Raw genomic sequence first — 25623 nt, 5'->3', positions numbered from 1 at the left:
AAGAAAGAGTGAGATGAGAGGAAAGGAAGAGAAAGGACAAGGGAGGAAAAAAGGGCAAAAGGCAAAAAGAAAAACACTTGATAATTGTTCACCTTTTCCATGACTGTAAAATGGTTTTACATGACTACAACTGATCTTCGAGAACTGTTAAATTTATCAAAGGTGGAGTCAGATGGATGTTTAAATAAAGAATATTATAAAAGCACTCAAGAGCTGCTATATGATTTACTCTTCCTACATATGACTGTATCAAAACCTAAAATTCAATTCTGTTATATTAAAAACCTTGAGTAGTCAAGCTTAAACATAATCCACTTTCAAGTCTCTACAACCATGATAAAAATATAAAACCATGTATACTAATAAACCATTATTTAGAAGGTATATTTTATCATTTGAATCACCAGATACACATTATTGGCATTTTAGGAATTAACCTGTAACACACTAACACAAATCTAAAATCAACGAATTAAAAAGTCTGATAATTGAAGTTCCCATTGTGGCTCAGTGGTAACAAATCCGACTAGTATCCATGAGGTTGTGGATTTGATCCCTGGCCTTGCTCAGTGAGTTAAGGATCTGGTGTTGCTGTGAGCTGTGCTGTAGGTCTCTGATGTGGCTGGGATTCCATGTTGCTGTGGCTGTGGCATAGGCTGGCAGCTGCAACTTCAATTCGACGCATAGCCTGAGAACTCCCATATACTGTAGGCACGGTCCTAAAAAAGCAAAAATAAATAAATAAATAAAAATAAAAAATTAAAAATAAATATCTCATGATTAATACCATTATGAATTTTACATAGTTAGATCCAGTCTAAAATCTCCCATGTTGTAAGCCCTCAATGATCAAAAGACACCATGGAATAAAGACTCTAAACCTAATCAAGGACGTGAAAGACTTATATGCTGAGAACTAAAAAACATTTTAAAAAAGGAAATTAAAAAAGGATTCAAAGAAATGGAAAGATACCACATGCTCCTGGATTGGAAGAATCAGTATTATTAAAATGGCCATATATACTACCCAAAGCATTCTACAGATTTAACGAGATCCTTATCAAATTACTCATGACATTTTTCATAGAACTAGAACAAATAATCCAAAAATTTATATGGAACCATAAAGACCCAGAATTGCCAAAGCAACCCTGAGGGAAAAAAAAAAAAAAAACAAGCAGGAGGCATAACTCTCCCAGACTTCAGACAATATTACAAAGCTACAGTAATCAAGACAGTGTGGTACTGGTACAAAAACAGACATACAGACCAATTAAACAGAGTAGAGAACCCAGAAATAAACCCAGACACCTATGGTCAATTAATCTTGGATAAAGGAGGCAAAAACATAAAATGGGAAAAGGTCTCTTTAGCAAGTGGTGCTGGGAAAACTTGACAGCTGCATATAAGTCAATGAAACTACAACACATCCTCACACCATGAACAAAAATAAACTCAAAATGGCTTAAAGACTTAAAGATAAGATACCATAAAACTCCTAGAAGAGAACATAGGCAAAACATTGTCTGACATCAACCATACAAATATTTTCTTAGGTCAGTCTCCCAAGGCAATAGAAATAAAAACAAAAATAAACCAACAGGACCTAATCAAACTTACAAGCTTTTGCATAGCAAAGTAAACCATTAAAAAAAAAAAAAAAAAAAAAAAAAAAGACCTACAGAATGGGAAAAAAACAGTTGTTTGCAAATGCAACCAACAAGGGCTTAATCTCCAAAATATACAAACAACTCATATAACTGAACAGCAAAAAAACAAACAACCCAAGTGAAAAATGGGCATAAGACCTGAACAGACATTTCTCCAAAGAAGACATACAGATGGCCAACAAACACATGAAAAAATACTCAACATCACTAATTATTACAGAAATGCAAATCAAAACTCCAATGAGGTACCCACTTCACATGGGTCAGAAAGGTTATCATTAGTAAGTCTACAAATAACAAATGCTGGAGAGGATGTGGAAAAAAGGAACCCTTCTACACTGTTGGTGGGAATGCAAACTGGTACAACCACTACGCAAAACAGTACGGAGGTTCCTCAGAAACTTAAATATAGAATTACCATATGATCCAGCAATCCCACTCCTGGGCATATATCTGGACAAAACTACAATTCAAAAAATACATGCACCCATATGTTCACAGTAATACTATTCACAATAGCCAAGACATGGAAACAATCTAAGTGTCCATTGACAGATGAATGCATTAAGAAGATGTGGGGTGTGTGTGTGTGTGTAATATATATAATATATAGCACACACACTCACACATACACACACGGAATACTACTCATCCATAAAAAAAGAATGTAATAATGCCATTTGTGGCAATTGCATGCAGCTAGAGATTATCATACTAAGTGAAGTGAGTCAGAAAGAGAAAGACAAATACCATATGATATCACTTATATGAGGTATCTAAAATACGGCACAAATGAACCTATCCACAGGACAAAAACAGACTCACAGACATAGAGAACACATTTGTGGTTGCCAAAGGGTAGGGGGGAGGGAGTGGGATGGACTGGGAGTTTGGGGTTAGTAGATGCAAACTATCACATTTAGAATGGATAAGCAACGAGGTCCTACTTTATAGCACAGGGCACTATATCAAGTTTCTTGGGATAGACCATGACAGACGATAATATAAGGAAGGGAATGTATATATACAAATGACTGGGTCACTTTGCTGTACAGCAGAAATTGGCACAATGTTGTACATCAACTATACTTTAATAAAAACAAAAACTCTATTCATACCATTAATAAGGCATTTATTTTGCTTTGAGTCAAAAAAAACCAAAACTACAGTTTAATTACCATAGACCTAATGATAAAAACCTAAAACTAAAAACTACTAAAAGAAAACAAGAAAATATTTTTGACATCTATAAAACAAAAAGTTTGTAAATTTGACACCAAAAGTACAATCTAAAGGGAAAAAAAGCAATGAATTGGGAATAATCAAAGAATTTTTGCTCTTTAAAAGACACCATTAAGAGAATGAAAAGTCACAAAATGGAAGAAAATATTTGCAAATAATTTTATTATTTGCATAATCAATTAAAGACTAATTCAGAATGTGAAAGAATTCAATAAGAAAACAAACAACCCTATTCAAAAGGTATGTGGGGGGAAGCAAAAACATTTAACAGACGTTTCATCAAATATAAACAGATGGCAAATAAACACATGAAAAGATGTTCTACATCATTATTCATTGGGGAAATGTCCACAAAACCACAAGGAACTATTATACACCAATTAGAATGTCTAAATTAAAAATATGTGTGTAAAGAATAACAATACCACATGCTAACAAGTGTGCAGAATAAGTGGAAGTCACACACTGCTGATAAGTGTGCAAAACTGTACAACAACTTTGGAAAACGATTTGTCAATTTCTTATAAAGTTAAGCATTCACTTCCCATATTATCCAGCAATCCTACTTCCTAGGTATTTACCCAAACAAAATGAAAACCTATGTACACATACAAGTCTATGTATGAATATATTTGGCACTTTTATTCATAATCACTCACAACTGAAAATAACACAAATTTCCCTCAATTGGGTAAAGTATTAATAAAAAAACTGTGGTAAACCCATTCAATAGAATACTATTCAGTAATAAAAAGGAACAAACATGTAACAATGGATAGATCTCAAATGCACTGTGCTAAAAAGACAGACCCAAAGGCTTTATCACACATGCTTCGATTTATGATATTTCTACAAAGGCAGAAACTTTAGAAACAAAGATCAAGAGGTTGCCAGGGCCTAAGAGGAAAACAGAAGGACTGATTACAAAGGGGCATGTTGGAAATCTGAGGATGATAGGACTGTTCTATGTCTGGACTGTGGTTGAGGTAGTATCATTGCATACATTTGTCAAAACTCACAGAAGCTGCACACTAGAAAGGGTGAATTTTAATCTACAGAAATTATACTTTAATAAAAAAAAGGAAAAAAGTACTTGGTGATTCGAAGACATGACATAAAAGGGACTGATATAAATTTTTAATAAGGCATTTACCTTGCTTTTTGCTAAAAAAAACTATAATTCTTCACTCATACAATAAATTTTTTGAGTGCAGATGAGAAACCAGCAACTGCTATTAAGTTGTAATTTAATTACTAAAATGTAGATGCTAGATAAGAGTGATTTGTCCTTTTTGGGCCTACAACTGATTTAAGATGAATTCCTTATTCTACTGATGCAGGAGCATAACATGATTCTATAGTTAACTAGCTGGAGTGACCTAACAGAGTTGTATATATATCAAAGGACAGTTCATGTTTACATTTACCCCTGAAAAAAGCTTTTCTTAAAAAATGCTATTACAGAAGCTATGCCATTAAACACCATCCAAAATGGATGGATTAAAACGGACTTTTAAAATGTCTTTTAAAACATCTAAGCATCTTGGAGTTCCCGTTGTGGTGCAGTGGTTAACAAATCAGACTAGGACCCATGAGGTTGTGGGTTCGGTCCCTGGCCTTGCTCAGTGGGTTAAGGATCTGGTGTTGCCGTGAGCTGTGGAGTAGGTCGCAGACGCGGCTCAGATCCCACTTTGCTGTGGCTCTGGCGTAGGCCGGTGGCTATGGCTCTGATTTGACCCCTAGCCTGGGAACCTCCATATGCCACGGGAGCAGCCCTAGAAAAGGCAAAAAGACAAAAAAAAAAAAAAAAAAAAAATCTAAGCATCTTGGCATAACAGTAGGGCTGAATACACATATATTATGAAGTACTTTATTAACCAGCTAAGGTGATGTGTGTCCAAGCACATACATTTTTACAGCAGATCAGAAACTGTTTACAAACCAGCATCATTATTAACTTTGCAAATAAACTGTAGCAATTGCACCTTTTTCTCCTTCCCCATCAAAACAGTCTTTAGGTTGCAATGTTAAAACACCAAAACACCAGTCGACCTTAAGGTACAAGTAAACTTGAAATTCTTAAAAAGACCGCTGTCTATTTGTTTACTAGGCTGCTACAATACGCAATGAATTCTGTTAAAATAGACTTATACTTTAAACTGTTATATCAAATATTTCCTATAAAACATACCTTAAAATTGTCACAGACTTTTCTTTTTGTTGATGACTTAACTGTAACAAAGAATACTTCTAACGACAACTTCTCAAAACTGTACAGAAGACAGCGCCATACTAAATTCATGAATCTCTAGTAAATGAAATTTGAGTAATAAAAACTGTGTATTTGTGCTACTCTATCAGAAAAATAAGAACCTTTACGCAGATTTCCTCAGGAAATTCTATTCTTCAGTCACATGCCATTTTCTAATTACTACCTTAGTCTCAATTTAAAAAAAAATACAAACCACAACAAAAAAATCATAAAATCAAGTTCCAAGTAAGAGAAGAGCCAGAGGACTGGACTGCCTGCCAAGGAATAAGCCCATACTCACCTGTAGGGGGAGTGGAAGAAACAACAGGGGGAGTTGGAGAAGTGAAGCCATCAGCAAGGGTCTGGGCACCCCCAGCAGCAGCGTCTGGGGCAATGGAGGAAGGGACAGTTGCAGGAACAAGAGGGGCAGGGGCAGATGCAGAAGTAGCAGGAAGGGGAGGAGTACCAGCAGAGCCAGCAGGGGCTGGGGGAAAAGAGGAGTAAGAGGCAGCATTAATGAGGCACTTCCATTAGGCAGGATTAGAAATGGTATTAGAGAACTTAATGTTAGATACTAAGTGTTTATCAATAACCAAAGAATAGAAGAGAGTGTTAAAAAAAAAAAAAAAGAATGAAGTTTATGTTAAGGATTATTAGGTTTGCAGCAAATAATTCAAGATGCTAAGGGTAATGTACAGATTGTAAAATTCATTAAAAGCATTCCTTTTGGAGTTCCTGCTGTGGCTCAGCAGTAATGAACTCAACTAGTACCCATGAGGCAGGTTTGATCCCTGGCCTTGTTCAGTGGGTTAAGGACCTGGCATTGCCATGAGCTGTGGTGTAGGTCACAGATGTAGCTTGGATACCATGTAGCTATGGCTGCGGTGTAGGCCAGTAGCTACAGCTCTGATTCAACCCCTAGTCTGGGAACTTCATATGCCACAGGCACAGCACTAAAAAGCAAAAAAAAAAAAGCATCATTCCTTTTCACTCGACAGCCACTATTCTGGAAGAAAGGTGCTCCTTTTATATTGTTATTTTTACCATAACATTCTGTAATAGTATACAAAATTAAACATAACACCAGAAAACAACAGTATGGAGTTCTCGTCATGGCTCAGTGGTTAACGAATCCGACTAGGAACCATGAGGTCACGGGTTCGATCCCTGGCCTTGCTCAGTGGGTTAAGGATCCAGTGTTGCCGTGAGCTGTGGTGTAGGTTGCAGACGCAGCTCAGATCTTGAGTTGCTGTGGCTCTGGTGTAGGCCGGCAGCTGCAGCTCCGATTCGACCCCTAGCCTGGGAATCTCCATGTGCCACAGCAGCGGCCCAAGAAATGGCAAAAAGACAAAAAAAAAAAAAAAAAAACCATATTCCATTTTGATTTACACGAATCAGAAACTAAACATGTATCCAGACATAAACATCTTATTGGTAAAAAAGAATTTAGAAAAATACAAATCTCCTTTTCATGACTTTTAAAAAGATATTATCTATTTGTTATTAAAGCAAATTAAATATGTAATATCCTATCCTTAATGTCTTTTGGGTCATGTTTTAAAAACTAAATTTTAACTGTGAGTCCTCAAATTAAACAAGTACATTTCTCTGTTTCAGATAAGATCGGGTGCATTCAGGGTGGTATAGCCATACATTATTTTGTTTCAGAGAAAAGCGGGTAGCATTTCAGTGATTATTAAGTTCCAGAGTCAGCTAAATTTAACTAGTTAATTATATCTGTCCAATCCTTGGTTACCAATCTGATCCTCACACTGGGTGCCCACTGTGTCCAAAGGCATGCACTGTCATAACACCAGCTGGAATTAAACACGTAACTCATTCCAAGGTGGTATCTGAAACCTCAAAGCACCACCTCAGCCATAGCACCAAATACATTAAACCAAATAACAGAGAAGTTTGTAACAAACTTACAAATCACTTGGCTAAAATAACAAATGGATAAAGATTTCTCAACATTTAGACTCTTAAAGGGAAAAAAAAAATCCAATTATGAAGAAAACCCACTGTAATTAAATCAGAAACTCAACTCAAGACTCCAAAAGGAGAGGTGATGATGAAGCACAATGCATGTTTTACCTGGAAAGACACTGGGTGGAGAGGGGGTGGGAACGGCAATGGGGACTCCCACACTCCCACTTCCACTGTTCTCCCGACTGCTGCTCCTACTGCTTGGATGGCTTCCTCCACTACTCCCGCTGCTGCTAAAGGAATAAGAGCCACCAAACCATGAGCATTTATATATGGTAAGGTATCACCAGCATTTTCCAAAATTTTCTGAAATGAATATAGCTATACGATGATAATTCCAAAGTCTTTCACTTCAAATATGAATTCCTTAACAGAGTAAAGGGAAAAGCCGAGTTCAAAAAAACTTGTTTTGGATACCTTTTAACGAGTATGTATTAAAGAAGTTGGGAAAGAAAAAAAATTCTCCATCAATGTAAGTGACAAATGATGGGGCTCAACACAGAAAAATAATACTCCTTTCTTTCATTCCAGTTTAAAATGGCTGCCTGAGGAATCTTTTTTATAATAAAAAGTTTTCCTAAACAGATTATTTGATTAATTTTATTTGCAACATCACGACTACCCCATACTAGTGTTTTATTGCGTATAGTTTTTCATCTGTAAAGTTCCACCAAAAAACAACTTGAAATTTCCCACATCCGGTCCACAATTTTTTTTCGGGTCAACTAAAACTATCGATCTTGTAAAGGAGTTTGCACTTTGAAAGGTTTGTTCTTTTTCAACTTGCTGATTGCTCAAATTTGCATCAGAACATGAGGAGAGAGAGGTGGAATCAGATGAGGTTTGGAGGAGTAGAGTGAGGAAAAGAACTTAGTGCTTGGAAAATGAGAAAGGTTTAACTGAAGTTATCTAAACAAATTATGGTACTATGACCATCACATTTTGCGCTGAGGTAGAGAAAATACCTGTAAGTTCGATTTCTTTGATTCACAGAAGCTGTCCTCACAGGGCTCTGCTGCGAGGGAGCCATATTACGGGTTGGGCTAGGTACGTAATCATTTGGTACCACTGGAGGACGCACTGGCTCCAGTGTGCGATAGGGGGAGTGCCGCCTACAAAAAGAAGAGCGTATGTAGCGTGTGATTAGCAAGTTTCGGCACAATAAATTCAGAGTTGCCAGTAGTGAAATACAATTTGTACTCGAGAGATAGTAAAATGTGTTTTAAAAAAACCCAGCTACCAATTTCAGTATAAGTATCACCTCACCATTAGGGTTTTGATGCTACTGTTATTTTTTAGTCTCTGACCTCATTTCCCTGTGCCAATGCAATTTTGTTCACTCATTCTGAGAGCATGAAGATTCTCCCACCTGGTAGGCCAATGTTTCCCAGACTCTCTTCTAAGATACGTTCAAAGTATTTTAGTGCCAAATCAAATTCTCCCAACTGCACTGTACGAATGCACTAATTGTCTTCCTCACCCCCTCTCTCCCTAACCAAAAGTATTCAAAAAGTAAGGTAAATAAATTTAGAATTTGGCTCCACAACCCCCACACTGATGATCAAGAGCAACAACAATTCAATTCCTTTTGTATACAGTTAGTACACAGAAATAAAACTGTATCTCCACACAGAGAAATAAACAATGGAATCTCATTCTCCATTCTCTCTTCACATCCTCCTTCAACTTCCACCCTGACTGCCCTTACCCTCTTCAGAGTTCAATATTCAAAAGGGAGAGAAGAAATAAAAAGTCACCTAAGTCTTTCTACCTTATTTACTTTGAACTGTAAAGTACAAAGTAAACTGGATTTCATTAGCATATTTCCCTTTTTTTCCCCTCAAAATTCCCTTTTAAAAGAAGAGAATGAGAAGAACAAGAAAGGAAATATGATAGGAAATAGGATACACAATGGAACACTAGTGATTATTTAAGTTAGTTCTCATCTTTACATTTCCAAATTTTTTATGACAAACACTCTGACATGAAACTGATACTGTATAGATGAGATTCTGGTCTTTAAAAAAAAAACAAAACTGGATTTCAACATGTGAAAATTAAAGACTCTTCTTCTCCTAAAATGACATTACTCACTTGACTTATGTATTTCTCAATAATTCACTCTCCTGGAGTTCCCGTCGTAGCTCAGCAGTTAGCAAACCTGACTAGGATCCATAAGGATGTAGGTTAGATCCCTGGCCTCTCTCTCAGTGGGTTAAGGATCTGGTATTGCCATGAGCTGTGGTGTAGGTCGCAGATGCGGCTTGGATCCTGCGTTGCTATGGCTGTGGCATAGGCCAGCGGCTACAGTTCCTACTGGACCTCTAGCTTGGGAACCTCCATATGCCGTGGGTATGGCCCTAAAATACACAAAAAGACCAAAAAAAAAAAGTAATAATTATAATTCACTTTCCCAAAAGCTCCCCAGGTTCCTTTAAACTGTTCTGGGCCACTCAAGGGCTGGCTCACTGATTTGGAATGAGGTCACTTTGCAATGACCGTGTCTGTTCTATTACCATCAAAATCTGGCATAAACAAATACACACATTATTAAAAATGAATCAGGGCACTAAATGAGACACTGGGTCAAAGAAAGAAAAATGAAGGTCAGAACCTTGGATTTAAAATATTCCATATGCCTCCAGGCGACCGAAAAAATAAAAATAAAAACAAAAATAAAATACTAAGAAGTGTGGGCATCTCTTAAATTTTAACGTAAATCAAAAACACAATAAAATAGGAAACTAATTTCCAAACAATTTTTCCCAGAAAATAAAATGTTCTGTTTCATCCAAGAAAAAAAACCTCTGCTCATTGAGAATTATACAGTGAAGGCAATAATAAAACAAGGTAAAAAACTAGGGGCAGAGAACAAAATATGGTGGCTAGGCAAAGACTGCAAGAAAGCCAGGCTGTGACCATTAAGTTGCTAGTGGTGCTCAGCCACTCTGGTCTCCAAGGATCCCTGCAGAGCCCTTTCTAATACACAAGGAAAACAAATACCAGTATATGAGTAAATCTTCAAAATTTAAGAGCAACAAAAAACTTATTTTATTAGAGATTTCAGTGGATTGTCTTGCTAATAATCTTGATGAAAACCTAACAAAGTTAGATACTATACATGATAGAAATACAGACATTCCACAGGAAAATAAAAAATACTGCCTCTTGAACTAATTCTCTACTCTTTCTTTCTCTAAACAGTTATATGCTACCAAGTCATCGACATTCTACCCTGAAGTTTAAATCTTACATAATCTACTAGATTCTTTCTTTTCTAATCTAAACAGAATTACTTTTGTCCACCCCAAATAAAATCATCCTATCACTGGCTGGAATTCATTTGTATTCTTTTGTTTTCCACTGTCCTAACTATAATTCCTCTTCCAACATTATCTTTCTTTGCCTGATTAGGTTGTTGTTTTTTCTGTTTATTTTTGTTGTTGTGGTTTTTTTTTTTTTTTTTTTTTTTTTTTTTTTTTTTTGGTGAGGGGGCCAAAAAACAAAATTGCCAATTAAAAACTTTCCGTATATATCACAAAGCCAATGGTAGTCAGTGTTTTGTTATTGTCTTACACATTTTTAAAAAATCCAATTCATGGTACAGTGACTCTGAAAAGTTGATAGAGAACAAATATTACCCCCTTTTACAGATGAAAAAACTGAACTCTTAAGAGGTTTACTATGTAAGACACACAGCAGGAGCAGAGTTGGACCACGATTTTAGTCTCCTCACTTCTGGGCAACATTATGCCCACCTAATCACAAATCTTGATCATGATAAACCAAGTTTTTACATCATGATGCTATAGAAGAAAAAAAATCAAGCTTTTCCATTAATTGATCATTTCTGCCAAAGTCAAATATAGAGCACAAGTCTGTGGACCAAATGAAAGCTCAATGTTCTCATTAAAAACAAAATACACAGAATTCTGTAATCTACAAAGTGTTTTCTTCAGAAGACTAGTCTAAATAAGAACAGTCAACTATAATATGAAATACTAAAATTTTTCTGAAAATAGGAGTTAGGGTGCAATTTATAATAAGCCATGAATTCAGTAGAATTTTACCTCCAATTTAAAATTCATTAGAAAGGTAATTTCTAGGAGTTCCCATTGTGGCTCAGCAGTAACAAACCTGACTAGTATACATGAGGTCATGGGTTCGATCCCCGGCCTTGTTCAGTGGGTTGAAGATCCAGCGTTGCTGTGGCTGTGGCGTAAGCCAGCTGCTGTAGCTCCAATTTGAGCCCTAGCCTGGGAAACTCCACATGCCACAGGTGCGTCCCTTAAAAAAAAAAAAAAAAAAAAGAAAAGAAAAATAATTTCTAAACAAAATCTTTTTCAAGTATAAAGATGTTTTCCAAGAAAAAGGAAAGTTACACACGAAAAAAATAATCCTAAGAAGAAAATGTTCTTTCTTCAAATATTTAAAAATAGTTTAAACACATAAAGTGTTTAGTTTTCATACGACACTACACAAAATAGTTTTCAATTATTACTTAGTTACATACTCACCCAAGCGTCCCTTTCCCTGACATGGGGGGACTGGGGGGTTTCTGAGTTGGAGGTGTTGTACGCGGTAGCCCACCCATCTTCATATTCTGCGTACTCACCTAAAAAATTTTTGAGGAAAACTCAATTTAACTTGCATGCAGTGAAATAAAATGGCACTTTCAGGATATAATGATATGCTATTTAACAAAGGAGGGGGAGATTTAAATAGGAAAAAAAAATTAGAGGCCATGCATTTCATATGCAATTTCTACTCTACTATTATTCTACAGTTGTACTCAAAGGACTCTTCCTAAATGTGAGGTTTTCAAACGATTATAAACTTGTATGCACAGACTTTATTTGCCATTAGGCCATCACACCAACAGATCACTGGTTAGACTATTTGATACTGCATTCAACTGAAATTAAATAGATTAATATAAAAACTTTAGTTTTATAATAAAGAGTAATTCAGGGAGTTTCCGTTGTGGCTCAGCAGGTTAAGGATCCAATGACGTCTCTGTGAGGATGTGGGTTCAATCCCTGGCCTCGTTCAGGGGGTTAAAGATCCAGTGTTGCTGCAAGCAGTAGCATAGGTCACAGATGTGGCTCAGAGTTGATGTTGCCCTGGTTCTGATTCAACCCTAGCCCAGGAAATTCTACATGCCATGGATTTGGCTGTAAAAGGGAAAACAAAAAATGAAAAACAGTATTCCAATCAGAAAAAATAATGCCTTTAAGCAATTTGTTTTTTAGATATCAAATATATCATAAAAAACAAAATACATGTTCCCCCCAAAAAATAAGCAACTTTAACTTTGATCCGTTATAGAGAATGTAAAATAAAGTTAAATCATATACATAGTAAATTTAATTTTTTAAAAACTGATCGGCTTTACAATTCAGATTTCTTTAATGTTCGCTTATGAAGGAATCACCTACCTGAAATCTGCCAGAAGTTAAGGTGTGTTCCTAAACATGTGAACCAGAAAGGTAGGGCTGAGGTATCCCATTCAACTGTGAGCAGTACAGTGGCCAATGGCAATGTCCTAGTTCCAGGGGGAATTAAACCCACTTGGGCCCAAAATGAAGATTAATTCAGGCATGGGAAAGATGTAACACAATCTTAAGTCAGAGCTAAGCTATGATTCCACACCACTGTAAACCAACTGAAAACGCAAGTGTGGGAAACATGGGTCATCTGGGAACAATGGATGCCACCACAGGGGAAAGTCAGCATTTATATAGAAAGCCCTAGAAATCTGGATATCTTACGGAGTTAAAAGAAGTCATTCACGAATATAGTTCAAATGCAACCTCAAACTGTTTGAGATTACCAATGGATTACAGTTAATAATGTTTACCATATAGGTTCACACCTGACCCTATTTTAAGCCCCTAGTACTCTGGATTATCAAACACTTCAAAAAAAAAAAGGATCTTAACTTTTCTAATATGTTCAGGGTATGCAAATTATACTTACAAAATGAAATTGCAATACATTACACTTTTGAAATCAGAATACATTTATAATTGTAATTTTAAGAAAACAAATCCTAATTATATACAAAATACTGAGGCTGTAAAAATTAACCCTGGCTTAAATGGAATATTTAAAAATCCTAAAATACTGCTTGTTATCTGAATAGGCAAGAAATAAAATATCAAGAAACAAACTCTTCAAATGAGTAACCCAGTGAACAAGTTGTGTGTGATGTTAAAACAATCTTTAATGACAAATGATACCTTTGAAATGTCAATATTTTTTACAGGTAAGCATTTATCTATAATCCTTTTGTCATCGCTTTTAAACAATTAATGCAAAACAAACTGGTTATCAAGGAAGAATAAAGATTAACTTATCCTTGCTCTTCCCCTCATTAATAAGCAGAGGGTATACTAATCATATCTTAAAACGAAAATGCCAGAAGAAGTTTTTAAAAAATTAATCCACATTTGGGGAAAATTTTAGGAGTAATATGTACAAATAACCAATAGCTTTTAAGACTATAAATCTTAATTTGCGATACCAGAAGATTTTTAAAAGTAGTAACCAAAGTCCTTTAAGCTCAACCTTAAACAACATAAAACCCAAAGTCACTTTTAAGTGATGAAGGAGAAATAGGCAACAAAAACACTAAACTACATCAATTTGCTAGGAACAGGAAGGAAAAGGAGTAGGGATAGAAAAAGAGTAAATAATTTTATTCTATACATGGAATAGCTGAAATACTTGAAAACAGTTTTCCAACTTTGATTTATTTAAGATTTTGGTACGTAAGGTGTTTTGTTTAAATTGCAGTATCTTCTCTATAAGTCTTTTAATCTACAGCCAAAATAATATAAAATAAACAATCTATAAATTAAAATCTCGTGGACATTTCTATACATAAAACTTGATATATTTTATGATCTGGAGAATCATTGAATGATTGTATTTGTTTGGTTAATGGGGTTTGCATGAGTAACTTAATTCATTTAAGAAACAAAGAGTCCCTGAGGAATGTCCAACTAATCTATAATTTTACACTTCACTGATACTGCACTACCTTTATATTAAGCCAAAAAAGTATTCAATATTTCCTCAAGATAGCCTTCGTTGTGTGAAAAAATGTTTCTATACTAAGTAAAACAATGAAAATTCTAGAAGTTCCCAAGTGGTGCAGTGGGTTAAGGATCTGGTGTAGCCACAACTGTGACAAAGGCTGCAACTGTTGTACCAGTTCAATCCCTAGCCTGGGAATTTCCTCATGCCATAGGTGTGAGGAAACAAACAAAGAACAATGAAAATGCTATGCAGAATATAAATACTGCTATATAATTTAAGGAAAAGGTAAGAGAACAGAAATAATTACCAAACTAAATTTAATTTATTCATAAGTGAGATCTGTATTTTAATTAAAGTTAATAAACTGTATTTCAAATCTAAAATAATTTGGTAAAATATTACTTGCGGGCTTAGTCATCATGGTTCTAAAAACTACTTTAAGGGAAGTTTTAGGGGGAGACAACATTTCCTGATGAGTAAAACATAGGACTTAATTGTGAGTGTGGTGAAGGGGAACTCAACAACAGAGACACACAAAGACAGACAGAGAGAGAGAGAGGACACACCATAAACTTAGGACAAAGAAAAGTAACACTGCACCCATTTCAAATAAAACTTTAAAAAACACAGTATACATTGGCAAAACTATCATCTGGCACATAAACATGTAGTTAATGGTCCTGAACCATGAATGGGAGTGCTCAAAGTTTTATTTGGGAATTGGAATGAGATTTTGGTGACTGACTGCAACCATAATTAATTAATGTATTTTTTGATTCCATAAAAGCAAAAGTCATTACTGGGAGCTAAATGAAGCAGGTATTAGGTACACGGAGAAACAGTAGGAAAGGTCCCCTTTTTTTTCTAGCAGGAAGAAACCCTCACAATAGAAGAAATACTAGATGATGAAGGTTAGTTAATGCCTGACAACAATTCAAATACTTTCCCACAGGCCTGTGGACTAAGAAATGCAGATAACACTGAAGGCAAGAGCATTTCCGTTATGATCAGAGTGGTCTGCTCTCTCAGGCTTTGGAGATCACTACAACTAGCACTAACTATCAGGCCAATTATTACACATTAACACTGTTTCGTAAGTGCTCCTGTGTTTCCTGCTCTATCCTTTTTTGGTACATGCAATACCCTTCCTGAACCCTGATGTATAATATAATGTATATCACATATAATGTTTATTATAAATGTCAGTGCTTTCTAGCATCTTGAGAACATCAGTATTTTTTATAAAGCTGGATAGCCAGGTATCACTAGTTTATAGAGTGTATCACCTTTGCTATGAAGCAATCTGCCAGCCAGATGACCTACTGCAATTTAAGTAGCAGACACATTCTAAAAAGATACCTGCAGTATAGCCCTATTCTATTCTATTCTATTTTTAGGGCCACATGTATGGCATAGGAAAGTTCCCAGGCTAGGGGCCGGATCAGAGCCAAGTCTGCAACCTATACCTATACCACAGGTCATGGCAACGCCAGACCCCTAACACACTGAAGCGAGAACAGGGATTCGAACCTGCATCCTCATGGATATTAATTGGGTTTGTTGGCAGGAGCTTCTGCATACTACAGGCACAGCTGGGGTGGGGATGGGGTTGGGGAGAAAGAAAGAAAAGAAAAGATGGACAAACTTCTTCATGATTTTGAAAATAGTTTCTGACAAATGGCGTTTGCCAAAACAGAGTTGGTGGCTCGAGGCTGGAACTAACAGGCAAATGCAGATGAGTCTCCCAAGGGTTGCTTTTATTATAGCATTTTTTTCCCAAATGCTGTGTCAAATGAATACTTAAGAATGAACCCTCAGCTGTACCTGAAAGCTATAGAAATGCGAGTGGCAATTTATCATCCTTCTTTAGGGAATGACATACTTATTAAAGCTCATACTCAAGTGAAAAAGCCCATTTTTATAAAGTTGTGGACCCTCAAGATTACAAGCAAATTTCAAGTGTTGTATTCTCTTTTTTTGTCTTTTTAGGGCCACACCCTCGGCATATGGAGGTTCCCGGGCTATGGGTCTAATAGGAGCTACAGCTGCCAGCCACAGCCACAGCAACAGGGGATCCAAGCTGCGTCTGTGACCTACACCACAGCTCACGGCAACACCGGATCCTTAACCCACTGAGGGAGGCCAGGGATCGAACCCGAAACCTCATGGTTCCTAGTCGGATTCGTTTCTTCTGTGCCACAGATGGGAACTCTGAAAATGTTGTACTCTTAATGTGCTAATTGTAAAATAAATCTCTCACCCTTCCTCGTTATTTTAGAATCTGTTTGTACAATGTTCAACTAAAATAAATACATTAACAGATCAGAAGTCTTTAGTTTTGGGATTTTTTTTTGTCTTTTTTTGGGGGGGGGGGGTCTGTTTTACGGCCATACCCACGGCATATGGAAGTTCTCAGGCTAGGGGTAAAATCGAAGCTACAGCTACCAGCCTACACCACAGCCTCAGGAAGGCAGGATTCGAGCTGCATCTGTGACCTACACCACAAGCTCATGACAAAGCCAGATCAGATCCTTAAACCACTGAGTGAGGCCAGGAATCAAACCACATCCTCCTCATGGATACTAGTTGGGTTCGTAACTGCTGAGCCATGACGGGAACTCCAGAAGTCTTTACTATTTTTGAATAAAATAATACACTTATTTTTTGGAGTTCCCGTCGTGGCGCAGTGGTTAACGAATCCGACTAGGAACCATGAGGTTGCGGGTTCGATCCCTGCCCTTGCTCAGTGGGTTAACGATCCGGCGTTGCCGTGAGCTGTGGTGTAGGTTGCAGACGCGGCTCGGATCCCGAGTTGCTGTGGCTCTGGCATAGGCTGGCAGCTACAGCTCCGATTAGACCCCTAGCCTGGGAAACTCCATATGCCGCGGGAGCGGCCCAAGAAATAGCAAAAAGACAAAAAAAAAAAAAAAAAAAAAAAATAATACACTTATTTTTAAAGTATTTAAGCTTAGCTCCATTAGTGACAACCTTTCGAAAGTTTGTAACACTTTCAACAAAAAAATGTCTTAAATACATTAGTAAATAAAGTCTTAAACCTCTTTTAACTATTAAAATAAAGAGTGGGAAAGAGTACCCCAGTTCAAGGTACATTCCGTTTTTATATGACGTCGAGTACATTTAAACACTTCCAATATGGTATTCTATCAGCTTTTTATGCCTCTTGCAGTAGAAATATCACTACATTGTTTTCAAAGGTCTTATGAATTAGGAGCTCCCTCGTGGCCTGGCAGGTTAGGGATCCCGCATTATCACTGCTGTGGTGCAGGTTTGATCCTTGGCCCGGGAACTTTCACATTCGATAAGCTTGGCCAAAGGGGAGGTTCTTAGGAATTTAAGCTCTACAACTTCTACTCAGTCAACTGAGGAAAAAACAATTAACCTAAATTTCAAATGAAAAGAACCATTAAACACAACCAGAATGTCCTGTACAAAAGGCTAAAAATTCAACTTTTGGCATTCCTGTCGTAGCTCAGCAGTTAAAGAACCTGACTAGTAACCATGAGGACTCAGGTTCAATCCCTGTCCTTGCTCAGTGGGTTAAGGATCCTGAGTTGCCATGAGCTGTGGTGTACGTTGCAGACATGGCTCAGATCCCGAGTTGCTGTGGCTGTGGCGTAGGCTGGCAGCTACAGCTCCGACAGGACCCCTAGCCTTGGGAACCTTTGTATGCCAAGGGTGTGGCCCTAAAAAGAAAAAAAAAAAAAATCTACTTTTAAGCATGGAGGTCTTTTTTCTGAGTCAAATCCCATGTGTCTGGTCCCAAAGTATGATATTGTTTACAGTATGTCTAAAAGGCATCAATTCTAACAACAAAAGCAAAGAGAGGGCTCATGATGAGCTGAGGAGGAAACAGTATCAGGAAACTTCTAGGGTACCTGATATAATCTCTAGGTCTCCAAAAAGCTCAGCTGGAAAACCACTGGACTAGTTTACTATTTGCTGTCCCTTCCAACTTTAATATTTTTTCTTTAATTCTATTTTCCTATCTTAATAAATTCAAGTATTTCATTAATCAACCTTCTAAAACAACTCGTATTTTTTCACCAGCATAAAAAAAAGTAATGATTTGCTATATGCTGAATATTTCTTTCACTCTACTTTGTTTTGGTCCACCCAAAATTATTAACTATGTGCCACAAGTTTATAGAGAAGACATACTCACAAAGAAGGACAGGAAGATAGGCACTGGCACATTTTAGCTTCTAGGATGAGCTTCTCACCTTCTCAACCCCATCCCAATATAGTAGAAATGAATACACAGAGACACAACTCTCGGCAGTGGAGCTTTTTGGTGCAAGGGTGATGTTTCCTTATTAGATCTTTCTAGGAACATTTCATTTTCCACTCACTCTGGCCTAACTCTTGCACGGAACAGATCCTGAACCCAGAAAAGTCAAGAATCATAGTAGGATTCGGAAGAAGTATGGAGGGATGGCAGCTTAGGTGAGCTGGTTTAAAGTTTAAGGAAAAGGAATTCATCCATTACTTTGTTCTTCCTTCGGTTAATCTTTTTGTGAAACTCAATAGCCAAAAGCTGAACAGAGACTTTACAGGGAAAAAGCCAAGGTGGCCACAAAGATTGCTTTTGGTTTAATTCTACCTATTTTATGCAAAGCAATCTTCTCACAATCCCACATGCCTCGCTCACCCAAACTAAGGGCTTGGAGCCAACATTCCAGTAACATATGAAATACACCTGCCTGGGCTCCTCTAGGCACATCTCTCTACCATGATCTGTTTAAATTTCTGTGGCCAATGTTAGCAGCTAGCTAGTTAATGATTCAAATCTCAGTCTTTTTTTTTTTTTTTTTTTTTTTTTTGCTTTTTAGGGCCACACATAAGGTGTATGGAAGTTCCCAGGCTAGGGGTCAAATCAGAGCTGCTGCAGCTGCCTGGCATATCTGAGCCTCGTCTGTAACCTACACCACAGCTCACAGCACCACTAGATCTTTAACCCACTGAACAAGCCCAAGGATGGAACCTGCATCCTCATGGATACTAGTCAGGTATGTAACCCACTAAGCCACAACAGGAGCTCCCCAGATCTGTCTTTTTGTCTTCTTGTTATCACTTTCTAGACTTAAGACATGGCAAATAAGAGATTATAGGTAAGAATATGTTTTTCAAAAGGAATCACAAAATTTGGGTAAGAAAAAATGAAAAGGGAATGCGTGCTCAGTTTGGTGACAATAATCTTAGTACCATTCTATCTGACAGGTTTCTTGAATATACTTGAATGTCCTTTCCCCTTAATCCTCCAAAATAATAAAATTTTAATGAAACAAAAAAGAAAAGAAGCTATTATCTAATTTGTAACTTGTATTTTATTAAACACTACAATGAGCTTTGAAGTTCTGCATATAATATTCAGCCTGAAAAACTCTTAAAGGGAGTTTATACTGAAATATATAATTTACAGAGCAATTTGAATAAAAATAATAATTTTGCTTTTTGCAAAATACATGATACTGCAACTTAAAAAAACCCTAGCACTGAATATTTTTCAATTTTCAATTTCTTTACAGTGATTAAGAGTCAAGAGATAATGACAGAGTGGCCGCAAGGTGTATAATAAAGCACACCATTTATAGAATAAAAAGGCTATTACACAGGGGGAGGGTTAAATGAAGCACATTAGCAGCCCTCCAATCCATAAGAAAATTTCTACATTTACAAAAGTCCAGCTAATTTTATTGCATAATGACATTTTATGATAGGATAACTTACATTTCGGTTTCACAAAATAGATTAACATTGCAAAGTAACCACTTACTCAACAAATATTTACTAAGTGCCTAATGTGTGTCAGGCACTGTTCTAGGTACAATGAACAAAAGGATAGGGCAATGAACAAAACAGACAAAAATATCTGCCCTCATGGAACATGAAGACACACAAAGTTACATGACGAAAATAAAATAAGAGGAATTATTTGTTGGTTTTAAAAGGCCAAGCGCCAAATATCTCTTCACTCCCCCTATGTAATATTCTACATAAGAATAAAGAATGGAAATCCAGCCCTGGAATCTCTTACCTTAAATCTAAGCAACCACTTAATGCATAAATGGAGCAAATAAAAGAGGTAAGGGAAAAAAGCATTGAAAGGTTAGTTGGAACTTCAAGATGTGAAGAGAAAGGAAAAAAAACAAAGAAAAAACAAGTTAAGCATTCAGCATTAAAAAATAATGTTTCAGTAGATCATAGAAAGAGTGGTTAAAGCAGAATGTGTCATGAACGGGAGTTTTTTTGATGAAATTATATAAGACACTTTTATTTAAAAACAACTTCATTAAAAATTTCTTCAAATTAGTGACCCCTAAACATTAAAAATCCAAATAATGAAAGGGACTACAGAGTCCCTAAAGAATATGTACTTGAAATGAGAATTGGGGGACTACCTTTTTAGTACACAAGTAGGCAAGTACGAACATGATGTTTTATATTCTAAGTGCCTTTTTTGTCATTAGATTCTGGGGCTTCTAAAATTTTCTATTAGCAGTCATTAGCTTTGAATAAATCTCAAAAGAATTTCCCAAATTAGAGTAAATTTATTAATTATCCATCCAATTATACATCCTATTTTAACATGCTCTAGTTAGTACCGTAATCTAAATGCATTAGCTGTTTATTATAAAATTAAATTCAAATTTCAGGTAATAGTGCTTATATCAAAATTGTGAGAAAGAAAAAGATTTTTTTAAAAATTTACACTGTACATTTTCTTTTACCTAGACCTGCACTCAATTTAGACTTAACTGATTTCTAGCCATACCTGTGTGGGGTATATTTTTCAAATTTAAATTTGCTTATATTAGACATAAATCAACTGTATGAACTACACAGCCTCACTGAGAGGCATATAAACATTTACTGAGCATCACATTTTAAAAGTCATTGTCTTTCAAATCACTGATGAGATGCAAATTTATACTTAGCTGAAGCACTGAATAATTTCTTAAGTAGAAACACCAATTTAAATGAAATTTATATGCTCTTTAGTTTTGACTATGATACCTTACATACATGGCAGGCACCTGAATACCTTTTAAAAGATAGCCAAAATATATAATGGCTATATACGCAAAAGCAGTAGAAATGCTAATTCACATATTAATTTTATCTACACTATTCTCATCCAAAATGTTGAGATAAATTACTTTTAGAAAAAAGTACATGTTTATTTAAATATGTTCTTTATGAAAACGAATGCCAAATTTGCTGATAAATTTTTAATAATACTTTAATAATACACTGAATAATTTTTAATTAGTCATACTAAATGATTAAAGGATTAGAAAGATTATACCACACTTATTTATCAGATCTATATGAGGTATTTTCACAACTGATTAATATGCAAATTCTATCAGTCAAGGATAATTGTTTAAAACTTGAAAAACACAATGCAAGAAGGTAACATAATTATGTGGTAAGAAATCTTCAGAACCACAACTGGGCCAACATTTGGTCCTCTAGGAGAGAAAAGATAAACGTTTAATTTTCCAAAGAGTTAGTTCCCTAAAGGGCTATTGTTTTAAAAAGTTTGACAAAAATTATACTTACCTTTACTCCATGTCCAATATCATCTAGAATTGTATAGTCAATAGGTTTTCTAATATAACGAACTGGTCGCTCAAGGTTGGCTGGAGCAATAATCTTATGTGTCCTTGAAGTGTTTTTATTGGTAGTCAAAATACCAATTTCTCTTCTTGCAACTTTCTCTTTATGAATATCAACAGTCTACGAGACACAATATAAACACAAAATGGTAAAACTCTAATAGCCAGAAAAATCAAAATATAAATACTTAGAGATTTAACATCATCATTCATATCCTTAACCACAATTGCTAATTTCTCCTTTTGGGACCAATGTTGACTTCCTCCACATTTAGGCTAAAGCAAGGGTTGGGAAACCATAACTGGCAGACCAAAACTGGCCCGCCATCTGTTTTTTATAGCTGAAAAGCTAAGAGTAGAGTTTACATTTTTTAATGGTTGAAAAAATTCAAAAGAAAAATAAGGTCTAGGAGTGCCTGTCGTGGCGCAGCGGTTAACAAATCCGATTAGGAACCATGAGGTTGAGGGTTCGGTCCCTGCCCTTGCTCAGTGGGCTAACAATCTGGCATTGTCGTGAGCTGTGGTGTGGGTTGCAGACGCGGCTTGGATTCCACATTGCTAAGGCTCCGGCGTAGGCCGATGGCTACAGCTCCAATTCGACCCCTAGCCTGGGAACCTCCATATGCCGCGGGAGTGGCCCAAGAAATAGCAAAAAGACAAAAAAAAGAAAAAGAAGATCTTGACATGTGAAAATTATATGGTATTCAAATTTCAGTTTCCATAAATACAGTTTTATTAGAGCACAGTCATTCTACTTTCTTACATATTGTCATAATACAATGGTAGAAATAAATATCTGTAACAGAGACCTTACGGCCTGCAATGCATAAAGTATTTATTAAGTGGCCGTTTACAGAAAAACTTCACCAACTTCAGGGTTTAAGCATGTTAATCTTTCCCCTCTCCATTAAGATTTAGCCTGATTAAGAAAGCCCCAGTGATTAATTTGGTTACATTAAAAAATAACCGATTAGTATAATTTCCACTCATGTTTAAATACATTTTCATTTTAAAAAAGGCCTAAAATACAAATATGACATTAAAAAATAAGTCACTTTTTACAAAGAAACTTAAGCTTACTTAGGCAAAGCTGCTTATATTTTATCATGACACAATGCTTGTAAAATATTTCATTATTTTATTCATTAAATGCTTAAAACAAGATATAATTTAGTACAAGGTGTTTTTACTGAGTTTTCTATTTGCTAATAGAGGGTAAATTTCTCCACAAACACATGTAATTAATACACTAAAACAACATTTTTCAAACTACAAATTGCAATTCAGTGAGATGTGAGCTGCAATTATCTTAAATGAAAAAGAACAGAAATATCAGACAACATGCACATAGATAAGTATTTTTTCTTAAAATATTTGTTATATATAAACATATACATTAAATTGTGTACTGGATGCAATATAAAATGTTTTTTTTTTTTTTTTTCCTTTTTTTGATCTTTTTAGGGCCATGCCCACGGCATGTGGAGGTTCATAGGCTAGGGGTCGACCTGGAGCTATAGCTGCCAGCCTAAGTCAGAGCCACAGCAAAACAGCATCTGGAGTTCCCATCGTGGCGCAGTGGTTAACGAATCCGACTAGGAACCATGAGGTTGCGGGTTCGGTCCCTGCCCTTGCTCAGTGGGTTAACGATCCGGCGTTGCCGTGAGCTGTGGTGTAGGTTGCAGACTCGGCTCGGATCCTGCGTTGCTGTGGCTCTGGCGTAGGCCGGTGGCTACAGCTCCGATTCAACCCCTAGCCTGGGAACCTCCATGTGCCGCGGGAGCGGCCCAAGAAATAGCAACAACAACAACAACAACAAAAAGACAAAAGACAAAAAAAAACCAAAAAAAAAAACAGCATCTCCGACCTACACCACAACTCACAGCAATGATAGATCCTTAACCCACTATGTGAGGCCAGGGATCAAACTACATAAAGTGTGAAGTAAACCTGAAACAAATTCAATGCCTTTTTCAACCAAGAGATTTTAAAAGCAACAGAATCTCTAAGTTCATAACTAATAAATATACAAACGAATATTAGCCAAGGCAGTGACCTTATCATTTTAAGTATTTCTTTTTAAAACAAAAATAGCCCTTGAAATTTTTTTGTGCATATTAGATAAATTATGAGATCTGCTTTCCTTTTCAACTGTGTGGGGAGCTGTAACAGAAAAAAAGAAGTCTGGAGTTCCCATTGTGGCTCAGAGGTCAGTGAACTCGACTAGCATCCATGAGGACACGGGTTTGATCTCTGGTCTCACTCAATGGGTTAAGGATCTGGCATTGCTGTGAGCTATGGTGTAGGTCACAGATGCAGCTGTGATACTGCTTTGCTGTGGCTGTGATGTAGGCAGGAAGCTATAGTTCTGATTCAACCCCTAGCCTGGGAACTTCCATATACTGAGGGTTCAGCCCTAAAAAGACAAAAAGACCAAAAAAAAAAAAGAGGTCTGCATATTAGTGACAAAGTTGGAATTTACTTATTAGCTTTAACTTCAGAGAAATGGAAATTAATCACATTTTATTTTTGAATAATTTTAATGAGTAATTCTGAATTATTAAAAATACGAGCTAGGAAGATTTTATACTTATCAAGTATGCTTCAAAATAACAACAACAACAAAACTCCAAAATAAGATACTTACTTTTTATATAATTGGTCTTTATCATACTAATTAAAAAATTTATTAGAAAATGTAATCCTTTTGCAACATTGGTTTCATTCTGCTTAAGTTTTTAAAAATACAATTATCTTATTCAGAGATGAAAACATTAGAATGTAAACCTGATCAACCATAATAGAATTCTATTAAGGCAAACTAGAACTTCAATTTCAAATTTTCCTGCTAGAGGAGTTCTTGTTTGTGGCACGATGGGATGGGTGGTTGTCTCTGCAGTGTGTCTGCAGCACTGGGACACAGGTTTGATCCCCTACCCAGCACAGTGGGTTAAGGATCCGGCATTTTTGCAGCTGCAGGGTAAGTTGCAACTGTGGCCTTGGATCTGATCCCTGGCAGGCAAACTCCATATGCTGCAGGGCAGCCAAAGAAAAATTTTTTTCCTACTAGAAATATTAATAAATCTCTGGAGAATCAAAAAGGGGGATAACTTTTCACTTATTATTTGCACTAATTTATAACATGCACATATTTTAAACTGAAAAAATTGAGACTTTTTTTTTTTTGGTTGCACTCACAGCATGCAAAACTTCCTAGGCCAGGAATCAAACCCAGCTACAGAAACAACCCAGGCCACTGCAGTGACAACACCAGATCCTTAACCCACTGCACCACAAGAGAACTCCAGATTTTTTTAAAAGTCTTAAAACAATTTGATCATACCTGGAGGCTGGGGGCACTTACATATTACTCATGTATTTTAGGTACACGTAAACACACAGCCCAAAACTGTATAAACCATTACAGTAATGATAAAAGGAAGACCAGGAGTTCCCATCATGGCTCAGTGGTTAACGAATCCGACTGGGAACCATGATATTACGGGTTCAATCCCTGGACTCACCCAGTGGGTTAATGATCCAGCGTTGCCATGAGCTATGGTGTAGGTTGCAGATGAGGCTTGAATCTCACGTTGCGGTGGCTGTGGAGTAGGCTGGTGGCTACAGTTCCAATTAGACCCCTAACCCGGGAACCTCCATATGCCATGGGTGCAGCCCTAGAAAAGGCCAAAAAAAACCAGGAAGACCAATATAGCAAAAAAATGATCAAAGAACTTTCATAAATAAGCCTACATAAGAGACAGTTGCTATAACGGGGCATAAAGTT

At 36.4% G+C, this 25623-nt stretch overlaps 1 protein-coding gene across 50 annotated transcripts in view; it reads right to left on the bottom strand.

Annotated features, from left to right (window-relative positions):
- ABI2 (abl interactor 2) overlaps window positions 1–25623 on the bottom strand; it is a 123613-nt gene that overhangs the window by 33835 nt on the left and 64155 nt on the right. For 11 of the 50 annotated variants that reach the window (XR_014828993.1, XR_014828992.1, XR_014828989.1 and 8 more), the window contains exons 3-6: window positions 21781–21957; window positions 11670–11767; window positions 8118–8264; window positions 7261–7385 (exon numbers count right to left, since the gene is read on the bottom strand). Coding sequence is in view for 42 of the 50 variants with exons in the window: in XM_021075334.2 (XP_020930993.1) it covers window positions 7261–7385; window positions 8118–8264; window positions 11670–11767; window positions 21781–21957 (547 nt within the window). In the remaining 8 variants the exon portion in view is untranslated. Of the gene's footprint in view, window positions 1–5464; window positions 5648–7260; window positions 7386–8117; window positions 8265–11669; window positions 11768–20251; window positions 20270–21780; window positions 21958–25623 lie in introns of all 50 variants that reach the window. The other 39 variants (XM_021075324.2, XM_021075327.2, XM_084998463.1 and 36 more) reach the window with 15 other exon arrangements.

This window comes from Sus scrofa, chromosome 15, assembly GCF_054392235.1.
Source record: "Sus scrofa isolate SSC_HxYL_T2T_F1_AM1 chromosome 15, Sscrofa_HxYL_maternal_Yorkshire_Landrace_v2.0, whole genome shotgun sequence".
In the NCBI taxonomy this organism is placed as follows: domain Eukaryota; kingdom Metazoa; phylum Chordata; class Mammalia; order Artiodactyla; family Suidae; genus Sus; species Sus scrofa.
This window is presented reverse-complemented; position numbering and strand designations above follow the sequence as displayed.